Source organism: Microcaecilia unicolor, chromosome 2 (genome assembly GCF_901765095.1).
Source record: "Microcaecilia unicolor chromosome 2, aMicUni1.1, whole genome shotgun sequence".
NCBI lineage: Eukaryota > Metazoa > Chordata > Amphibia > Gymnophiona > Siphonopidae > Microcaecilia > Microcaecilia unicolor.
In genome coordinates, this window is record NC_044032.1 from 573590661 (window position 1) to 573611367 (window position 20707).

General features: G+C 44.7%; 1 protein-coding gene across 1 annotated transcript in view; it reads right to left on the minus strand.

Moving 5' to 3' along the window:
• The window catches only part of SNX25 (sorting nexin 25), a 266994-nt gene that overhangs the window by 98704 nt on the left and 147583 nt on the right, over window positions 1-20707 (minus strand). The window contains 2 exon segments of the mRNA XM_030191496.1: window positions 5513-5644; window positions 14668-14832. Of these exon segments, the coding sequence (XP_030047356.1) occupies window positions 5513-5644; window positions 14668-14832 (297 nt within the window).

Sequence of the window (20707 nt, forward strand, 5' to 3'; positions counted from 1 at the left end):
CACTCCATGACCCTAATGTGCTTCTTCCTGAGCCACTCCTTTGTTGCCTTGGCTGTATGTTTTGGGTCATTGTCGTGCTGGAAGACCCAGCCACGACCCATTTTTAAGGCCCTGGCGGAGGGAAGGAGGTTGTCACTCAGAATTGTACGGTACATGGCCCCATCCATTCTCCCATTGATGCGGTGAAGTAGTCCTGTGCCCTTAGCAGAGAAACACCCCCAAAACATAACATTTCCACCTCCATGCTTGACAGTGGGGACGGTGTTCTTTGGGTCATAGGCAGCATTTCTCTTCCTCCAAACACGGCGAGTTGAGTTCATGCCAAAGAGCTCAATTTTTGTCTCATCTGACCACAGCACCTTCTCCCAATCACTCTCGGCATCATCTAGGTGTTCACTGGCAAACTTCAGACGGGCCGTCACATGTGCCTTCTGGAGCAGGGGGACCTTGCGGGCACTGCAGGATTGCAATCCATTATGTCGTAATGTGTTACCAATGGTTTTCGTGGTGACAGTGGTCCCAGCTGCCTTGAGATCATTGACAAGTTCCCCCCTTGTAGTTGTAGGCTGATTTCTAACCTTCCTCATGATCAAGGATACCCCACGAGGTGAGATTTTGCGTGGAGCCCCAGATCTTTGTCGATTGACAGTCATTTTGTACTTCTTCCATTTTCTTACTATGGCACCAACAGTTGTCTCCTTCTCGCCCAGCGTCTTACTGATGGTTTTGTAGCCCATTCCAGCCTTGTGCAGGTGTATGATCTTGTCCCTGACATCCTTAGACAGCTCCTTGCTCTTGGCCATTTTGTAGAGGTTAGAGTCTGACTGATTCACTGAGTCTGTGGACAGGTGTCTTTCATACAGGTGACCATTGCCGACAGCTGTCTGTCATGCAGGTAACGAGTTGATTTGGAGCATCTACCTGGTCTGTAGGGGCCAGATCTCTTACTGGTTGGTGGGGGATCAAATACTTATTTCCCTCTGCAGAATGCAAATAAATTCATATACTTTCCACAATGTGATTTTCCGGATTTAATTTGTGATGTGCTATCTCTCACTGTTACCAATAACCTACCCTTCAATTATGGGCTGCTCATGTCTTTGTCAGTGGGCAAACTTACAAAATCAGCAAAGGGATCAAATACTTATTTCCACCACTGAATTTTTGATACTGGGGGAGGGTGTGATCTTCAGTCATTACAACATTTCATTAATTATTTGAATAGATGTGACTTTAACATACGTTTTAGTGCTATCATTGGATATGAAGAAGTTTCATTTTTTGGACACCCGGAATAAACATCAAATACTTTTATTACTTCTATATACAGGAAAGCCACTGATCTTAATTCATTATACTATAGGAGTGGCCATCTTAAGAGTTGTCATAATAGTATTCATACTGGACAATATTTATGATTGAGACAATTATGTTCATCAACAGATGAGTATAAACAACAAGGAAAAACAATGACAACCAATTTTTATAATGTGGATATCCATTTCAATAACTGAGAAAAGCACAGCAGCACACATTTCATGCGCGGTGTGACTGGCTACTGTGCCCCCATAGACAAACAAATGTAGATACTGTGGTATGTGTGCTACCATACGCGTCACAAGCCACACTTACATGCAACATTATTAAAAATATTGGCAGGTTTGGGAAATCATTCAGTATTTTCAACTTTCCCAAGTTTGCATTTCGTCAGGGAAAGAACGTTGGAGAAATATTGATTCATTTGCACTTGGCCATTACAAGTATGATCACTGTTTACTATCAGTATTCAGAAGAGAAATGTATTGAATCTAGTAATTGGACAAATTTTTCATTTTTTACGTAGCAAATTGCTCCTCTCAAGTTGTTCACTCTATTTGTTACCCTTGAAACCTTTACTATATTGGTCATACTCAAAGGAAGATAAAACTGCATATTGCTAAACACCTTAGTTGTTTGAGAATTTATTGTGAGGAAGCACAGGTAGTGGTTCATCGGCAAGATGCTTGGCATCAGTTATCTGACCTGAACTTTGTAGTTTTGCTACAAGTTCGATTCCCACATGGGGGAGAAGTATCTCGTACATTACTTGAGAAGGAGCAATGTTTTGGAATACTGTGTACCCTTGAGGGTTGAAGAAATTGAATGAACAACAGTTTAATTAATGTATAACACATTAGTAGATTCACTCAAACTATTTAGTACAAACAGGTCTTTTCTTTATGCTAATTTGTTTAAACCCCACTTGTATCAATAGCTGTGTGGGAGCAGTGTGATAAGACAATCAATGAAAACATCATTGAGGTGAAAAAAAAAGACCAGGTGTCTTTTGCCAGTTACAAGTATTTCCAGTGGCAGGACCCTTTCTTGAGCCCTAGCATGGATGTTTGATAATTAGTTATTTTACATGCTGATTTTTGGTTATAATATTGTTAACCAAGTGAGATTTTGTGACATATATCTTTGTGTTTTAGGTTTTCATTTCCCCTCCACCTGAAGCAGCTTATGGTAGAACACAAATTTGTGTTAGGAACATGAACAATTGCACTTCTGAATGATTGGGCTCACAAATATTAAGGATGACATCCACATATAGTGACAAAACAAGTCATATCAGCTTGACCAGCCCTCAGATAAGTGCAATCCTTGTTGTTTTTGAGATATATTAAGTAGTTTTGATCTAGCTATAAAGGTGTACTAATCATTGTTTTGTGCTGTGCTGTAATTTTTAATCAGTTGCCTTCTTAATTTATTGATATACTAGTAAAAAAAAAAAGCCCATTTCTCATTGAAATGAAACGGGCACTAGCAAGGTTATCACCTTCTGCCATTAATGTTTTTAAGGGAAGTTCCAGCGTCCCCCCCTCCCTCCCAGTTCCAGGATCCCCCCTCCCTTCTTCCCAGTTCCAGGGTCGTCGTCCCTCCCTCCGAGTTCCAGGGTCGTCGTCCCTCCCTCCCTCCCTCCCCTTCCAGTTCCAGGCCCCCTCCCTCCGAATTTTAAAAGTCAGCCTGACTTACCTCGTCGGGGTTACGGCGGCCGGCAGCAGCAGCAGTAAAAAGCGTGTAGGCTCGGCACTTACTTCAGTTTTCCCTTCTCTGTCTCTCAGTTCTGGTCCCGCCCTCATTTCCTGTTTCCGCAAGGGCGGGACCAGAGCTGAGAAACAGAGAAGGGAAAACTGAAGTAAGTGCCGAGCCTGCACGCTTTTTAAAGCGTGAGGTAAGTCAGGATGACTTTTAAAATTCGAAGGGAGGGGGGCCTGGAACTGGGAGGGAGGGACCTGGAATTGGGAGTGAGGGAGAGGGGATGCTGGAACTAGGAGGGAGGTGGGACGGACAACAATCGTGGAACTCGGAGGGATGGAACGAACTTCCGGTGGGTGAATATTATATGTAGCCTTCCCTTCCCTCCGAGGGCAGGGCACTGAGAGCAAGTGCGAGGCCTGTGGTTGGTCCCTTCTCCTTCTGACGTCGTGTTTCTTTCCCTGGCATCTATACAGAGTTCCTTCGAGGGCGGGGCGATTACGAACCCTACGAACACTACACGTCTTCACTGCCAAGGAGTCCGCTTCAGAATGTTGGAGGTGCGAATTATTATACTAGATAGCACACTGCGTTGGTAAGCACATTGCTATAAATTTTATTATACATTTTTTGTATCATTGATATGATTAATACTTTATAACCCACAATTTCAGGGGTGTGTGTTTTGTGGTATATACATATATATCACACACACACACACAATATATATATATATATAATAGAGAGAGAGGAGATATCTATATATACACACCACACAAATATAGATAGATAGATACTACTACTACTACTATTTAGCATTTCTATAGCGCTACATATTATACACATGAACAGACCGAGTGCAGGTGAGTACTAGAAGTGCGTAATTTCTGCAGTTTATTACCTTTCCTCTTCATTTCACCCCTTTCATGAATACTTCTCATCCTCAATTATTCTTATCTGTCCCTTTTTCCTGTACTGTCAAATGCGATCTCTATGCTTTCCCACTTTGCTGTGCCATACACTTGGATGAGGCTTCCTGAGTTCGTGCATCAGGTTCCCTTTCTGATCTTATTTAAATTAGTCTAATGAGCCACCATTTGAAGTTGCTTTTAAATTGTAACTTCCTTCTCTCATGATCACAGCTTTGCTTGCCATAATCATTTTCTTAATAAATGAAACTCAATCTTTTTGTCCTGTATGTTTGTTTTGACTAGATTGTAACTCTATGGAGTAGGGACTCATCTATTTATACAGTGCTGTGTATATCAAGTAGAATTACAAAAAAAAAAAACAGCAGTAATCTATATAATAATTTGTACCTCTGCTTCTCTGGATGGCTGGCTGGCTGAGGTTTGTAACAGCATGCTGACGTCAGCTCGCCTCCAGCGTTCCCTTCCCTCTCAGTGTCCCGCCCTCGGATAAAGACGAAATGATGTCAGAGGAGGGCGGGACACTGAGAGAGAAGGCAAGGGAAGGCTAGAGGCGATGCGAGCCCAGCCTGCCTGCCGCCGCTGCGACCTCAGGTAAGATGGATGGCTTAAAGGCAGGGTGGCAGGAAGGACAGAGTCACTGGCCATGGAGGGGGAGAGGAGAATCGCTTGGACATGGATTAGATGGGAGGGCAGAGAAGAAGCGAATCGTTGGATATCGATGGGATGGGAGGCGAGGGGAGAATCGTGAGACATGGATGGGAAGGGAGGGCAGAGGAGAATTGCTGGACATGGAGGAGAGGCCAAAATCGCGGGACACAGAGGGGAGGGGAGGCACGGCAGAGGAGACTCACTGGACATAGATGGGAGGGGAGGGAAGAATCGCTGGACATGGAGGGGAGGGCAGGGGGAGAGGAGAAGCAGAGGAAACACTCCAACATACTCTACATCAGAAGCGATGGGGAGGGGCAGGGGAGAGGTACATCACAAGCGATGGGAGGGCAGGGGAGAGGTACATCACAAGCGAGGGGGAGGGCAGAGGCGAATCGCTGGATATGGATGGGATGAGGGGCGAATCGCTGGATATGGATGGGATGAGGGGAGAATCGCGGGACACAGATGGGAGGGGAGGCAGGGCAGAGGAGAATCACTGGACATAGAGGGGATGCCAAAAGCACATGACACAGAGGGGAGGGGAGAATCGCTGGACATAGATGGGATAGGAGGGGAGGGAAGAATCGCTGGACATGGAGGGGAGGGCAGGGTAGAGAGGAGAAGCAGAGGGACACTCCAACGTACTCCACATCACAAGTGATGGGAAGGCAGGGCAGAGGCGGAATGCACTGTACATCACAAGTGATGGGAAGGCAGGGCAGAGGCAAATCACTGGACATGGAGGGGAGGCCAAAAGCATGGGACACAGAGGGGAGGGGAAGGCAGGCAGAGGAGAATCGCTGGACATAGATGGGATGGGAAGAATCGCTGGACATGGAGGAGAGGGCAGGGGAGAGAGGAGAAGCAGAGGGACACTCCCAACGTAATCAACATAAAGACACAACAAATACCTCGCCATTGTTAATAACCGCTCTCCACATGCCAAGGTTCTCACACCACCAATCTGTTCTTGAAATATGCAACTTGAGGTCACAGTTTTCTTTCTCCATCAGTGAAATTTCATCTTTCAACTTGGAAATAATCTGTCAGGAAAGCATAAAGATTAATTAATGGTAATACTGACCATGATGCATTAACTAGCTCATTTATAGACACTATAGAAAACATACAAATATGAGAAAATACACTACTACAGTGGTTTTCACATTTGTCCTGTAGGACCACCAGCCAGTTGGGTTTTCAGTATATCCCTAATTAATATGCACGAGACAGATTTGCATGCCTGTGACCACCATTATATGCAAATGAGAACTACGGCACTACTGCATATCACTGACAGGGGAGCCAAACAGTCCATAGTATCTGGTATGAATCTACATAGTATATAAACTGACTTTTCATTGTCCAAGATGTGAAACAGAGCTAGAGAAACTACAGGGTAATTGTGACAATCAACAGTGTGATACAGCTGTTGCTTAGGGAAATCCTAACAGATTTTGTTTGTTTATTTATTTATTTAACATTCAAATTTTTATTGAAAAATTTCCAATACATAGAAGCAGTGCAGAATATGCCCATAACAAGAGCAACACCCCAACTAGTACTTAATACAGGTAATATTACCATAGCAATTCTGAATAGAGGCGAGTGCTCTATTCCCACTGAACATGTATAACCTCATTTAACACAGAACCAGTTCTGAAGTTCAACAAAATATTCCAATCCAACACCCATGTAAAACCACCCACACCTGTTCCCTCCAGATAAACTCCTTCAGAAGAACAATAGTAAAAGCAATTCTCCAACATACTGTCTTCCAAGAAACAGCTGGTACATCATACAGCTGACGATTTCTATGCCCCCCCCCTAGAGAGCTGCACGGGAACAGGGTTTGCGGGAATCCCGCAGGGACGGAAGCAGTTCTGTGGGGTTCCCGCGGGGACGGAAGCAGTTCTGCGGGGTTCCCGCGGGGACGGAAGCAGTTCTGTGGGGTTCCCACGGGGACGGAAGCAGTTCCTGTGCGGTTCCCACGGGGATGGAAGCAGTTCTGCGGGGTTCCCGTGGAAATGTAAGCTACACCTGCACCAGCCTCTCATCTACCGAGTACCAAGTTCTTTGACTGCTGTCTCCTCCTCCTCCTCCTTGCTTTAACAGCACAAATGTGGAAATTTTTCCATTAAGGAGGTGGTAGAGACACAAATGATGATGGAATTCAAAAAGGCGTGGGATGAACACAGAGGTCTCTAATTAGAAAATGGAAGTTATAAAAAACCTAACCTTAAATGGCTGCATGTGTGTGGATGTGTGAAATAATGCTTAGATGGTGACTCTGGCTGTGATTAACTAGGGCCAATACCGGGCAGCTTTGTATGGTCTGTGTATAATATATGGAAGTCTGGTTTAGGATGGGCTGGAAAGGGCTTAGACAGCAACTTCAGTGGCTTGAACATAAGGACAGTTCTGGACAGATTTTACGATCTGTGTCCCACAAATGAGAAGACGCATAGACTGGAGTGGGCTTCAACGACAACTCCAGCAGTTGGAACATAAGGTTAGGGCCAGATAGACTTGTATGGTCTATGTTCCAGAAACACAAAAGAAAGACCATAATCAAGTATATAATATCACACTCGTTGATTTAATCATGAACTGATAATGAGTGTGACTATTGGGCAGACTGGATGGACCATTCAGGTCTTTATTTGCTGTTACTTACTATGTTACAATTAATCCTCTTTGCTCCCGGGCTGATGAGCAGACCTCAGCTCTGACACAGGCATGAGCATCAGATGTCACCTGACCTACTGGCACGTGCATGTGGTGACCTCTCAGCATACAGCGCCAGTAAATCAGAGACAAATCTTACATGTGCACACCAGAGTGTTCCAAGTTTCAGCTTCCATTCCTTCCTTGCCTACAGTGCTGTGGCTCAAATCCAGAGAGAGACTGAGGGAGCTGACTGGAATTTTCTTTTATGTACTATTAAATTCTTACAGTGATGGGTGGGGATGGGTTAAATTCTTGCGGGGACGGGTGGGGATGGGTAAGATTCCAGCAGAGACGGGCAGGGATGGGTAAGATTTCTGTCCCCGTACAACTCTCTATATTTTCCCCCCTTCCCTCCCCTTTCAGTTACAATATTAAACCCAAGCCTCTGAAGCACAGCTGGATAATCCACGATATGAAACTCTCATTTCTGTACTCCTCCAATAATAGCATAATAGAGCTTGAATGAACAAAATTCAATCTAACCCAGTAAATCCAGCACAAATTTGGGCTTGCTGGTTCCCCACCCCATGCAGTGCCTTAATAAGTTTATCATACATTCTTAATTCCCAGATTGTAGCATATGATATGATGAATTTCAGAGTTATATTGATTTTGCTAAAATTAGATATATATGAAAATATTTGCAGAGATGTTTGAATGTTAATTGCTCAGAAAACAGACCTGGCTCTACCCTCCCCCTGAAAACCAATGGTAGCTTGAAACTAAAAGACTATTAAGAGGACTACCAGTGTAACAAAGGCTGGCTAGGAGGATGATGAAAAGTAATCACCACCATTCTCCAAAGAACAGAATCTGTATATTGGCAGCAATCACAGAGACTGGAGTTAACAAAGACAGTCCATCTGCCTGAAACTCCCAGACAATGACTCTCTTAATCTTGTCAAGTATAGGTGTATACATAGCAGATGGCCAGTCAGGAACCCTTATGATGTAATTTAAACATGTGACCAGTTACCTTGCTCCATCTCAAAAATAAGAGAACCAGTTTTTGCTATCCCTGTGTTTTCATTGTATCAAATACACCCCACCTGACTTCAGCCTATGGCCCAACAAGAAATTAGAAAAAAATCTGGAACGCTCAAGTCTGCCATCTTTTCTTTTCCTTTACCTCTCTGGACCTGCACTCTTCCCTAGACAATCTGTGTCTCTCTGGACCTTCACTGAATCCATATTAGCTAAGCCAGGATCCAGCAACAACTCTGCAAATGCGCACTACAGTCCGAACCCTGAGAATCCAAGCCACGCCTCCATGGGTGTGGAAATCGGAGGAGGAGGAAGCAGGGAGAGAAGGGGGCGGAACTCAGGGAAACACACACAGCCGCACAAGGATACTGTCGCTACCGCTCCTCCCCCCGAGGTCCCCGCTACCACTCCCCCCACCGAAACCGCAGCAGCTCAGCTTCCGTCTGCCTTCCTTCCCTGCCTGTGTCCCGCCCTCACCGACGTTACGTTACACGAGGGCGGGACACAGGCAGGGAAGGAAGGCAGACGGAAGCTGAGCTGCTGCGGTTCTAATGAGTTTAAATCAAATATCCACTGAGCTTCTCTCCTCTGTAATTTCAACTTGCGATCTCCCCCTCTATTTGATGCATCGATTCTGTCGATTGCATAACATTATTACATGGTGGCGTTACATTGATGACGTTTTCATGCTATGGGGAGGTTCACCTGCAGAACTTAACAACTTCATGACTTGGCTCAATAGTTGTAACAATAACATCCAATTCACTGAGCAACACTCTACTGAATCGATTCATTATTTAGATGTGGAAGTGAGATTGATCCGTGATCATTTTGTCACAAAGGTTTATAAGAAAAGCACTGATAAGTGTTTTGATATTAGTTTGTAAAAATTTCTAGCAGATATTTGGAGCATAAATATTACATAGTAGAATTTGTTGCATCTCCAAGGTTACATATGCAATTACAAAACACCCTCTGCTTCTTGTATAACTTTGTGGCATTCCAATAACAATCCCCTTTTATATGAAGATCAATACTTCTGTCTTTTTTGTATTTCTGAGGGCCTCTATATACTCCCCTCCCCAATGCTTTAGCTTACTATGTTCCACCACTTTTGTCTCCCGCAAAAACACTAGTGAGGCCTATTGTCCATTGAGGGCCTGTAATATCATACTTCTTTTTATAGGTGATGAAATACCTCCAACATTCCATGACATGTAATGTATCATGAGTTTAAGTAATATCTTCAGATACTAAACCCAATCATCAACGTTATCCCTCAACCTATAGAGGGATTTTCTCAGCCTTCAACCTCACTGGAGCTCAAGCATATCATCATTGGTCCAGGAAAGCCACCTCTCCATCCCCTGACTCATTAAATATCTTCCATATCTTACTACAACAAATTCAACCCAAATAACTCCCTCCCTTCCCATTCCCTCTACCTACTCATACAACACACAATCCCTATTAGCATGGTCACATTTCAGTAGCCTAGTTACTTCCCGCCCTTATTTACCCCTTAACACCACCTACCATTCCTTTAGTACCTAAGGGAGCATTTAATTAATAAAATACCGTACTGCAGTATTATCTAGAGTCTGGGGTTCGTAATGTAATACAAAATATAATGTGACCCTAGAACACAAATTTTCAAAAGAGTGTGCTTAAATGTGGAGAAAACCCTCAGAAACCTGGGACCAGCTGGCGCAGGTTTAGAGCGGAGTTACTGATGTTGTAAGTAACCCACGCCCAGATTCTATCATAGGGTAAAAAACTCCACTTTTGTGTTAGTTTATGGACTTGTATCAAACATATATGCCCGTTTTTAATGTTCTATCGTATTTTATCAAGCATGTGGAATGCGGTCCTGAATAATTGCACTATTAAGCTAGCAGCATTGCTTTACTTGAAAACAGATTTAAAGTAAACACTCCTTATCTTAATATCCGACGGGGGCCACTGCCGTTTCACCCTTACAACAGGGCTTCCTCAGGGACAGAGTGTTGAGACGCGATGCTGTGATTCTGTAAAAGTAAAAGGTTTTTTAAACTTTAAGCAAAAAGGAACCAGGATTGTACAAAACGCACAAGAGCATAGACACTTGAATCGGCTTACAGCTTGACGGAGCGCCAGTCCTTTCAAAATGGCGTCTCAACGTCATCAGTGTGTCATCTGACATTTATAGGAAACTAGGTCAATTAGCAATACTCATTGGTTGATTGGCTGAGGAAATCTACTGATGAACTAATAGAAAACATGCCAATCGTTTGAACTGTTAAGACCATTAGGTTCTAATGAGTTTAAATCAAATATCCACTGAGCTTCTCTCCTCTGTAATTTCAACTTGCGATCTCCCCCTCTATTTGATGCATCGATTCTGTCGATTGCATAACATTATTACATGGTGGCGTTACATTGATGACGTTTTCATGCTATGGGGAGGTTCACCTGCAGAACTTAACAACTTCATGACTTGGCTCAATAGTTGTAACAATAACATCCAATTCACTGAGCAACACTCTACTGAATCGATTCATTATTTAGATGTGGAAGTGAGATTGATCCGTGATCATTTTGTCACAAAGGTTTATAAGAAAAGCACTGATAAGAACACATTTCTTCATAATTCGAGCTGCCATCCAACACATTTAAAGAACAGCTTACCTTTTTCCCAAATGCTGAGACTGAGACGCATCTGCACAGATCTTTCCACTTTCAAACAACAAGCCAAGAGATTAATGAATGATTTGGCTGACAGAGGTTACTCTAAATTCATACTCCACAAAGCCTATCATAGAGCCAAGTTCAATAACAGGGAACTGCTTTTGACCACTACCACTCAAAATCAAGATAAAGATAAGGAAGAGATGTGTACTATGGTCATGCAATACAATGAAGACAGTCCTTCCTTAGCCAGATTAATCAAAAACAGATGGGACATTGTACAATCGATCCCTGCCTTTAGGAATAGCAATTTACGGATTGCTTATGCCAGGTGCAACAACATCAAAGAGATGATCAGTCCAGCAGACCTTAGATCAGTGAGAAAACAAGACACAACACGACCGCAGGGTCACTTCAAATGTGGCCTCTGCCCCATCTGCTCTATCACCAAACAAGTCAAACAAATATATATTTCAAAGACTAAAAAATACTATGTCTTTCGTCGCTTCACCAACTGTCTATCAGACCATGTTGTCTATGCAATCAGCTGTCCCTGCGAGAAACTATATATTGGGATGACAACTAGAATGTTGAAAGTAAGAATATTGGAACATCGTTCCAACATTCGAAGACAAGCCATCAAAGAGCCCTTGGTAGAACACTGCATGGATAATAATCACAGATTTGAAGATCTCCAATGTTATGCAATCGACAGAATCGATGCATCAAATAGAGGGGGAGATCGCAAGTTGAAATTACAGAGGAGAGAAGCTCAGTGGATATTTGATTTAAACTCATTAGAACCTAATGGTCTTAACAGTTCAATCGATTGGCATGTTTTCTATTAGTTCATCAGTAGATTTCCTCAGCCAATCAACCAATGAGTATTGCTAATTGACCTAGTTTCCTATAAATGTCAGATGACACACTGATGACGTTGAGACGCCATTTTGAAAGGACTGGCGCTCCGTCAAGCTGTAAGCCGATTCAAGTGTCTATGCTCTTGTGCGTTTTTGTACAATCCTGGTTCCTTTTTGCTTAAAGTTTAAAAAACCTTTTACTTTTACAGAATCACAGCATCGCGTCTCAACACTCTGTCCCTGAGGAAGCCCTGTTGTAAGGGTGAAACGGCAGTGGCCCCCGTCGGATATTAAGATAAGGAGTGTTTACTTTAAATCTGTTTTCAAGTAAAGCAATGCTGCTAGCTTAATAGTGCAATTATTCAGGACCGCATTCCACATGCTTGATAAAATACGATAGAACATTAAAAACGGGCATATATGTTTGATACAAGTCCATAAACTAACACAAAAGTGGAGCATTTAATTAATCCCACACTGTAGTTGTAGCAAGCAAGAATTTTAAATTTCTCCTAGCCCCAAAAGACCTTCGAAATGTATACTCTTTTGCCCTGCAGATTCCCACATATACGTATTAGCATAACAAGTCTGTTGAATGAAGGCCAAAGGCAACCATTTCTATTTTCTGTAAACTGTGCTGTGCTTACTGCTGACATGTGGGAAGTCTTCGATAAGTCAGACCATTGCTACGATACACTGAGCCCTAAATGAAGGGCTAGTAAAGCATATTTATCTGGAGTCTAAGATGTCCTCCTTTCACTCCAAATTAAGAGCTAGAGGCACTGCCCTCTGAACAATTTTTAAGATCATCCACTTTGTCCTGTATTTTAGCTGGGAGCTGTGCTTTGTATGGTTGGTTTCTGCTTAGTGTAGTGTCTCTTCTATTACTCCAACATACTACTGCACTGTTTGAATCCCCGTACCAATAGTATTAAGACAATAGTCCATAGTCTACAACTTGTCCAGAATTAGCTGAAATGTTTTATTAAGAGTATGTTCTACTGCTGCTGTAACTTCCATGGTGATTTCTAATGCCCATTTGGAACCGAATGAAGGCCAAGGAGGCCCTGTAGGATCCTCCACATTTGAATCATCTTTGCAAGCTGTCTTTGTCTCCTTGCAGCTGCTTTGTAGCCATCAATATCTTCAAAACTTCAACCACTAGTAGAGAAGAATTGTCCAAGTTACTACCATTGCTCAAATTTAGAGTGTGTGAAATAGCAGATAATACATGTGGAGGGGCATAATCGAACGCGAACGCCCATCTCCATGGGCGTCTATGTCCGAAAACGGGTACGTGAAGAAGCAGGACAGACCGTATTTACGAAAAAAATGGGCGTCCATCTTTTGTTTCGAAAATACGGTTTGGATGGACCAAATGCCCATGGATTTGGTCCTTTCTGAGCTGGGCGGTTTGGTTTTTTTTTTTTTTTTTGCGATAATGGAAAATGGGATTTGAACTGTTGTATTACAAATTGATTGATCTAACAAAATTCATTGAAGCCTCATTTTTTTGTTTCACCTTTCCCCAGAGAGAGTCACATATGATTTGGAGTGGCGAAATCCAAGAGCAAAGTGTTTCAGCATCTGTTCTGCTCCATGATACCACTTGACCTGCTATGAACATTTAAAAAAATAAAAGTCATAGGTATAAGTATACTAAATTCTAAGAGTTAGACTGCAATATTGTAGTCAGAGCAGCAATCTTTTAACCATAGATTATTTTTTATTATAACCATAAAACTAAGGGTGTGAGATGCAGGTAAAAATAAATTTATTTAAGATCATACCAACAGGTGAATAAAATAAAACTGGAGGCAAGCTGAAGGGTACATGTTGGCATCTCTTGCTCCCTTCCAGCAATTCCCCATTCACCAGGTGGGGGTCAAGCAACAAATTAGGAAGTAATCCACACAGGGATAAGGCCATGCTGCTTCAGATGAGACAAAGGAAAAGCTAGCCATTAGAGCTGGGCAAATCTGTCTCAGGAAATCTGAACCAGGACAATCTTGGCCAGGCCCCTTAACACAGTGTACCTCTAGCCAGAGACCTGATACAGGGAGACTACTGGACCAGAGAGCCTCCAAACACCTGTCTTCCCCCTACCCCTTTCCCTCAAATAGTCCAAGAAAGCATTTTCCTTGGCATCTCTGTTTTTGCTGCGAACTTGGAAAATGGCAGTGGTTTGGCTGATGTCCATAAGGGTTGCCTAAACAGCAGGGACAAATATCAGCAGGCCCTCTGGTCCAAGGGTCTCCATGTAATGGGGGTTTCTGGCCTGTAAACGGGAACTTAAAACTTTACTTCACATCTGGAGTGAGGTTTGGTTTCAGTGCTAAAAAGAAAGTAACAAGTAAGCTACTCTTAAGCATTGTTTATTGTATCTTAAGTAGGCTTCTATGGGAGATCATTAGCATGGTATCTACACTAAGATTTACAAAATGGTTTACCAAACATAATCATAGCGTACTAACATTTGGTGCTAAGCCAGAAAAAAACCTCCATGCTGAGATTAGTGCAGCATATTACATCAGCATATCTGTATATTAAAACAGAGTGTTAAAGGAGGTATGAAGGGGGAGAAAACATGTACAAACACTCGACAATAAGAGGTGGCATCCTAAGGGAAGGTAAAACCAAATATGTTGAAGTGAAAGAAATATTGGTATACTTTGAAGCATATTTTCAAAGCACTTAGCCTTCCAAAGTTCCATAGGTTTCTATGGAACTTTGGAAGGCTAAGTGCTTTGAAAATGAGCCCCTTTGTTGTAAATGAACTAGAATGTAAAGGAAAGCAAAATTTCTACAGATAAAGGAAGGCTTGCCTTTTTATCAGGCTTGGGCGCATTGATGATAGAAGTGAGTGCCTGCCTCTTGTAGTCCAATTTCTCATTTAGTTGACGCAATTTATTTGCAGCATAACTGGCCTGTTCATTAATTGCATTACTGCACTCCACCAGAGCTTCGTCATCACATTGACAGCCCTCCATCTGGAAACAAACATAGAAATGAGCAAGTTTTTCTATACAAGCACTGCTGCCAGTGGAAAAGGTGCATATGCTGACAGACCAGTTACATGGTCATCTTTTTACAGCATAGCCTACTGTACTGAAGGATGTAAACTTGATAATCTAAGCATTTTAACTGAACAAATGAATTAGAGTTAAAATCTTGAGTTTACAGGCCATTAACAATGCAAATGTACTAACAATTAAACAATGTTTAATAATGGAATCAAGAACGGAGACTATAAAATAAGCTGTGATAAGAGATCAAATGAACTCAAGAAGTTTTTCATGCAGAAAATTATTTTACAAGACTTGAGATGACTTTACTATTACATTTCTTACCTGCCTTAAAGATTTCCAGCTACAATATTAACAGTATAGCAACATTCAAGAAAAACAATCTCTTAATTATTCCATTCTACTATGGATTATACTTTGAGAAATTTAAAAAAACCCTCAAAGTATTATGCATACAATGATGTGAAGAAGTACTTCCCGCCTGATTTCTCCTATCAAACATATAAATGGCAAGTGACCGTACTCACTTGCAAATGCGCACTACAGTCCGAACCCTGAGAATCCAAGCCACGCCTCCATGGGTGTGGAAATCGGAGGAGGAGGAAGCAGGGAGAGAAGGGGGCGGAACTCAGGGAAACACACACAGCCGCACAAGGATACTGTCGCTACCGCTCCTCCCCCCGAGGTCCCCGCTACCACTCCCCCCACCGAAACCGCAGCAGCTCAGCTTCCGTCTGCCTTCCTTCCCTGCCTGTGTCCCGCCCTCACCGACGTTACGTTACACGAGGGCGGGACACAGGCAGGGAAGGAAGGCCGACGGAAGCTGATCTGCGTGTTGCGGTTTCGGCACTGTAAGTTCTGTGGCGAAGAGAGGGCCCTGCCGAGGTGGAGGGGGGGCGGCTGCGGTGACTCTGGGGGGGGGGGGAGCGGTATCGGCAACCTTGGGGGGGAGCGGTATCGGCGACCTCGGGGGGGGGGGGGGTAGGGAAGAGCAGGAGAAATGCTGAATATGGGAGGTCACAGAAGGAGGGGCCTTGGAGCTGGCTGGGAGGAAGGGACGGAGGGGGGGCATTGGAGCTGGGAGGGAGGGACGGAGGGGGGCAGTGGAGCTGAGAGGGAGGAGGAGGTGCCTTCAAACTGGGAGGGAGTGCGGGGGGCCTTGGAGCTGGGAGGGAGGGACAGAGGGCCTTGGAGCTGGGAGGGAGGGACAGAGGGCCTTGCAGCTGGCAGGGAAGGAGGGAGGATGCTGGACATGGGAGGTCAGAAGGAGGGGGGCCTGGGAGCGATGGACAGAAGGGGGCCTTTGAGCTGGATGGGAGGGAGGGACGGAATGGGGCCCTTGGAGCTGGGAGGGATTGTGGCCTTGGAACTGGGAGGGAGGGCAGGGGGCCTTGGAGCTGGGGGGGGGGGGACAGGGGCCTTGGAGCTGGGAGGGAGGGACGGAGGGGGGGCCTTGCAGCTGGCAGGGAAGGAGGGAGGGCAGGGGGCCTTGCAGCGGTGAGGAGAGGGGGGAGGGGCCTTGGAAAAAACACATCCCAATACTCACCCGTTTTGACGGGCTTAACGGCTAGTTACATATATATCACTATGATTGGTTTCTGATCTTTAAACAAAATGTAATATTAGACAAAGGGAACCTGAGTAAAGACAACACAGCTTTTCAAGTACTTTATTTATTTAAGGAACAAAGTTATCCAATATCCATAACACCCATGTGAAAAAGTAACTGCACCCTTACTCAACGAACCAACTGACCACATTTAATAATTAGATTCAGCTAATTGAACACAGTTAGGGCTTGATAGCAGTCAACCCTGCATAAATCTAAACCAATTAAATTGAACCTTTTCATGAGAGTAAAGTAGTCACCACAAAGTTTCTACAAGAACATTATGACACAATCAAAGGAAATTCCAGAAGAGATGAGAAAAAATAATTGTTGAAATATCTCAGTCTAGAAAGGGTTACAAAACCATTTCTAAAGCTCTGGAACTCCTACAGCAGACTTTGATTCTGCAGAACTGGGTTTGATTCCCACTGCTGCTCCTTGTGACTCTGAACAAGTCACTTATCCTTCCATTGCCCCAGGTAGAAAATAAGTACCTGTATATAATATGTAAACCGTTTTGATTATAACCACAGATAAGCGGTATATCAAGCAGTGGCGTACCTAGGGTAGTTGACACCCGGGGCCGGTCATTTTTTTAACACCCCCCCCCCCCCTCCAAAATCTAGCACTAGGCATGCCGAGAATACAAAACACTCAGGACCTATAGAGCAATTCTAGCGTACCATAAGCAGTAATTTCTACAAGTCACACAAGGAAAAGGAAAGCATCTTAAACACTACAGTGAGCACTAGAACATCAATTCACCTACTGTAAAACGAAACCAGGCAGAATAACACAGATCGTCCATCTTACACAGTCAATGCCAACCGAAAGCCATGTCTTTTTCACAAACACAGATACACCCTAATCCACTATAGAATAAGCAATAATAACCTTTCTATTTAGACAAAAATTAAACTGAACCCCCAAGATGCCAGACTCTGTATACAATGCAACACCACAGAAACTGAAAATGTCCTCTAGTACTGTGCAAAATATAAAGACAGCAGATGTAAATTTGAAAAAACTAACAAGTACCAATCACCACTTTACAAATTAACAAATAGAAATAAAACAAATATAGAAAATAAAATAATACCATTTTATTGGACTAATACATTTAGCTTTCAGAGGCCAAAACATCCTTCCTCAGGTCAATACAGTATAGTGCTGTTACAATATCCTATCCGGACCTGAGGAAGGGGGTTTTGTTCTCCGAAAGTTAGCCAAAATGTATTAAAATTAGTCCAATAAAAAGATTACCTTGCTTACATGTTCTATTATAAACATTAACACAGCTACAATACTACTTTATCCTAAAGCAAAAAAAAAATAAAAATATATATTTTATTTACAGTTTGTTGTCTCTGGTTTCTGCTTTCCTCATCTTCTTTTCACTGTCTTCCTTCCATCCAGCATCTGTCTTTGTTCTCTCTCTGCCATCCAGTGTCTGCCCTCTCTGCTGTCCCCTCCATCCAATGTCTGCCCTCTCTCCCTGCACCTTCCATCTACATCTGCCCTCTATCTCTGCCCCTTCCATCCACCATCTGCCCCTGTCTGCCCTCTCTCTCTCCCCCTTCCATTCACTGTCTGCCCTTTCTATCCCTTCCATCCAGTCTGCCCTTTCTCTCTGCCCCTTCAATCCATCATTTGCCCTCCCTCTCCCATCCATCCAGGGTCTGCCCTCCCTCTCCTCCCCCTTCCATCCAGGATCAGTCCCCTCTCTCTGCCCCTTTTTTTCAGCCCCCAGTTCCAGCCCCAGTCCTTTTCTCCCACCAGTCCCGAGCTTTAGCCCCCAGCCACTTCTCCCTGTCCTCTTTTTATCCCCCAGTTTCAACCCCAGCCCTTTTCTCTCACCAGTCCTGAGCATCAGCCCCAGCCATTTCTCCCTGTCTCCTTTTCAGCCCCCAGTCCCCACAATTTCAGCCCCTGCCGCCTTTCAGCCCCCAGTCCCAGTATTAGCCCCCTTATCCCACCTACCCTCCTTTCAGCCCCCAGTTTCAGCCCCCTTCATCCACGTCTTGCCCCCCTTTTCAGCCCGACCCATTCTCCCACCTGACCCAGGCATGCCCCATTTTCCGTCATGACCCCTTCTCAGACCCCAGTTCTAGCCCCCTTCTCCCATTTGAGAACCCCCACCCCATCTGAGAACCCCCACCCCCAGTCCCCTTCTCCCATCTGAGAACCCCCACCCCACCCCAGTCCTTCTCCCATTTGAGAATCCCCAGAACACCCCTCTCCTCTCCCATCTGAGAACCCCCCTCCCCACCCCAGTCCCCTTCTCCCATCTGGAAACCCCTCCCCACTCTAGTCCCCTTCTCCCATCTGAAACCCCCCTCCCCATCTAAGAACCCCCACAACACCCCTCTCCCATCTGAGAACTCCCTCCCCAACCCAGTCCCCTTCTCCCATATAAAAACCCCCTCCCCTCCCCATGTGAGAACCCCAACACCCCTCTCCCATCTGAGAACCCCCTCCCCACCCCAGTCCCCTTTTCCCATATAAAAACCCCTTCCCCCCCATGTGAGAACCCCCACAACACCCCTCTCCCATCTGAGAACCCCCTCCCCACCCCAGTCCCCTTCTCCCATATGAAACCCCTCCCCTCCCCATGTGAGAACCCCCACAACACCCCTCTTCCATCTGAGAACCCCCTCCCCACTCAGTCCCCTTCTCCCATATGAAAACCCCCTCCCCTCCCCATGTGAGAACCCCCACAACACCCCTCTCCACTCAGTCCCCTTCTCCCATATGAAAACCCCCTCCCCTCCCCATGTGAGAACCCCCCACAATACCCCTCTCCCATCTGAGGAGCCCACCCCGACCCGACTCTCCTGCTCCCACCCCTACCTTTAAAAAAAAAATTTTGAAGCGTCGTTGCAGGCAGCGTCTTGCATCTGCCCTGCTTGTTGTAAAAGAAGTAAATCTCTTCGCTTCGTTGTCGTCGGGCCTCATTATGTCCCACCCTCCTCTGAGGTAATTTCCGCGAGGGCGGGACATAATGAGGCCCGACGATGACGAAGCGAAGAGATTTACTTCTTTTACAACAAGCAGGGCAGACGCAAGGCGCTGCCTGCAACGACGCTTCAAAAATATTTTTTTTAAAGGTAAAGTGGGAGCAGCGGGAGCAAAGCGGATCACCCCCCCACCCACTGACACCCGGGGCGGACCGCCCCCACCGCTCCCCCCTTGGTACGCCACTGATATCAAGTCCCATTCACTCTCCCCGCTCCCTAGCTAAGATCAGTGCTCACGACTCCATAATAAGAAAGACTGGGCAAAAATGAGATTAATGGGAGAGTAGAAGGTTGAATCTGCTGCTATCCCAGTTTAACATCATTGCTCATCTCTTATTTGCAAAAACCACCTGGATGATCCTAAGGCCTTTTGGGATAATGTTCTATGGACAGACGAGTCAAAAGTAGAGCTCTTTGGACAACACATATACTATTATGTCTAACGTAAAGCAAATACAGCATTCCTCAGTAAGTTCATTATACCAACAGTCAAACACAGTGGGGACAGTGTGATGGTGTGCAGGTGCTTTGCTGCCTCAGAACCTGGAAAAGTGGTCATTATTGAAGGACCCACTTATTAGACATACTAGCTCACAGGTTTGTAGCAAATAACTATCACCAGGGCCGGTCTTAGGCAGGGTCGATAGGGGCGGACACACAGGGCCCACACTCCTAGGGGCCCCACATCTCTGGCATGTCTGTCCTCCTGTCTTGGAACACCTCCCTGCTCCATACCATAATGTGCATCCACATTTCAGCAGAGAGCATCAGGCAGCGGCAGCGATTTTCAATCCTGTCAACTGCTGAGCCCAGAGCCTCCTCGCTGCTGTGTCCCGCCCCCGCAGCAGCGAGGAGGCTCTGGGCATGGCAGTTGACAGGATATGAACATCGCTGCCGCTGTCTGCCGCTCTCTATTGAAACATACTGGATACACATTAAGGTATGAAGTGAGGTGGGGTTCTGAGAACTCTAAACCTCCTTTTAAACTCTGATAAATTATGGCTTATGGTGATGGGTGGGTGGGTGGGGGAGGCGGAGCCCTACTGAACTGGTCTGCACAGGGCACCGAAACTGCTAAGACCGTCCCTGACAATCACACATTAGAAAACCACAAATGGAAAGAGGTGTTATGGTCAGACTGCAGCAAGCTCACTTTCACACTACAATGGAAAGAGAACGGCAGGAACAGAGAGTCAAGACCAACACACACTAT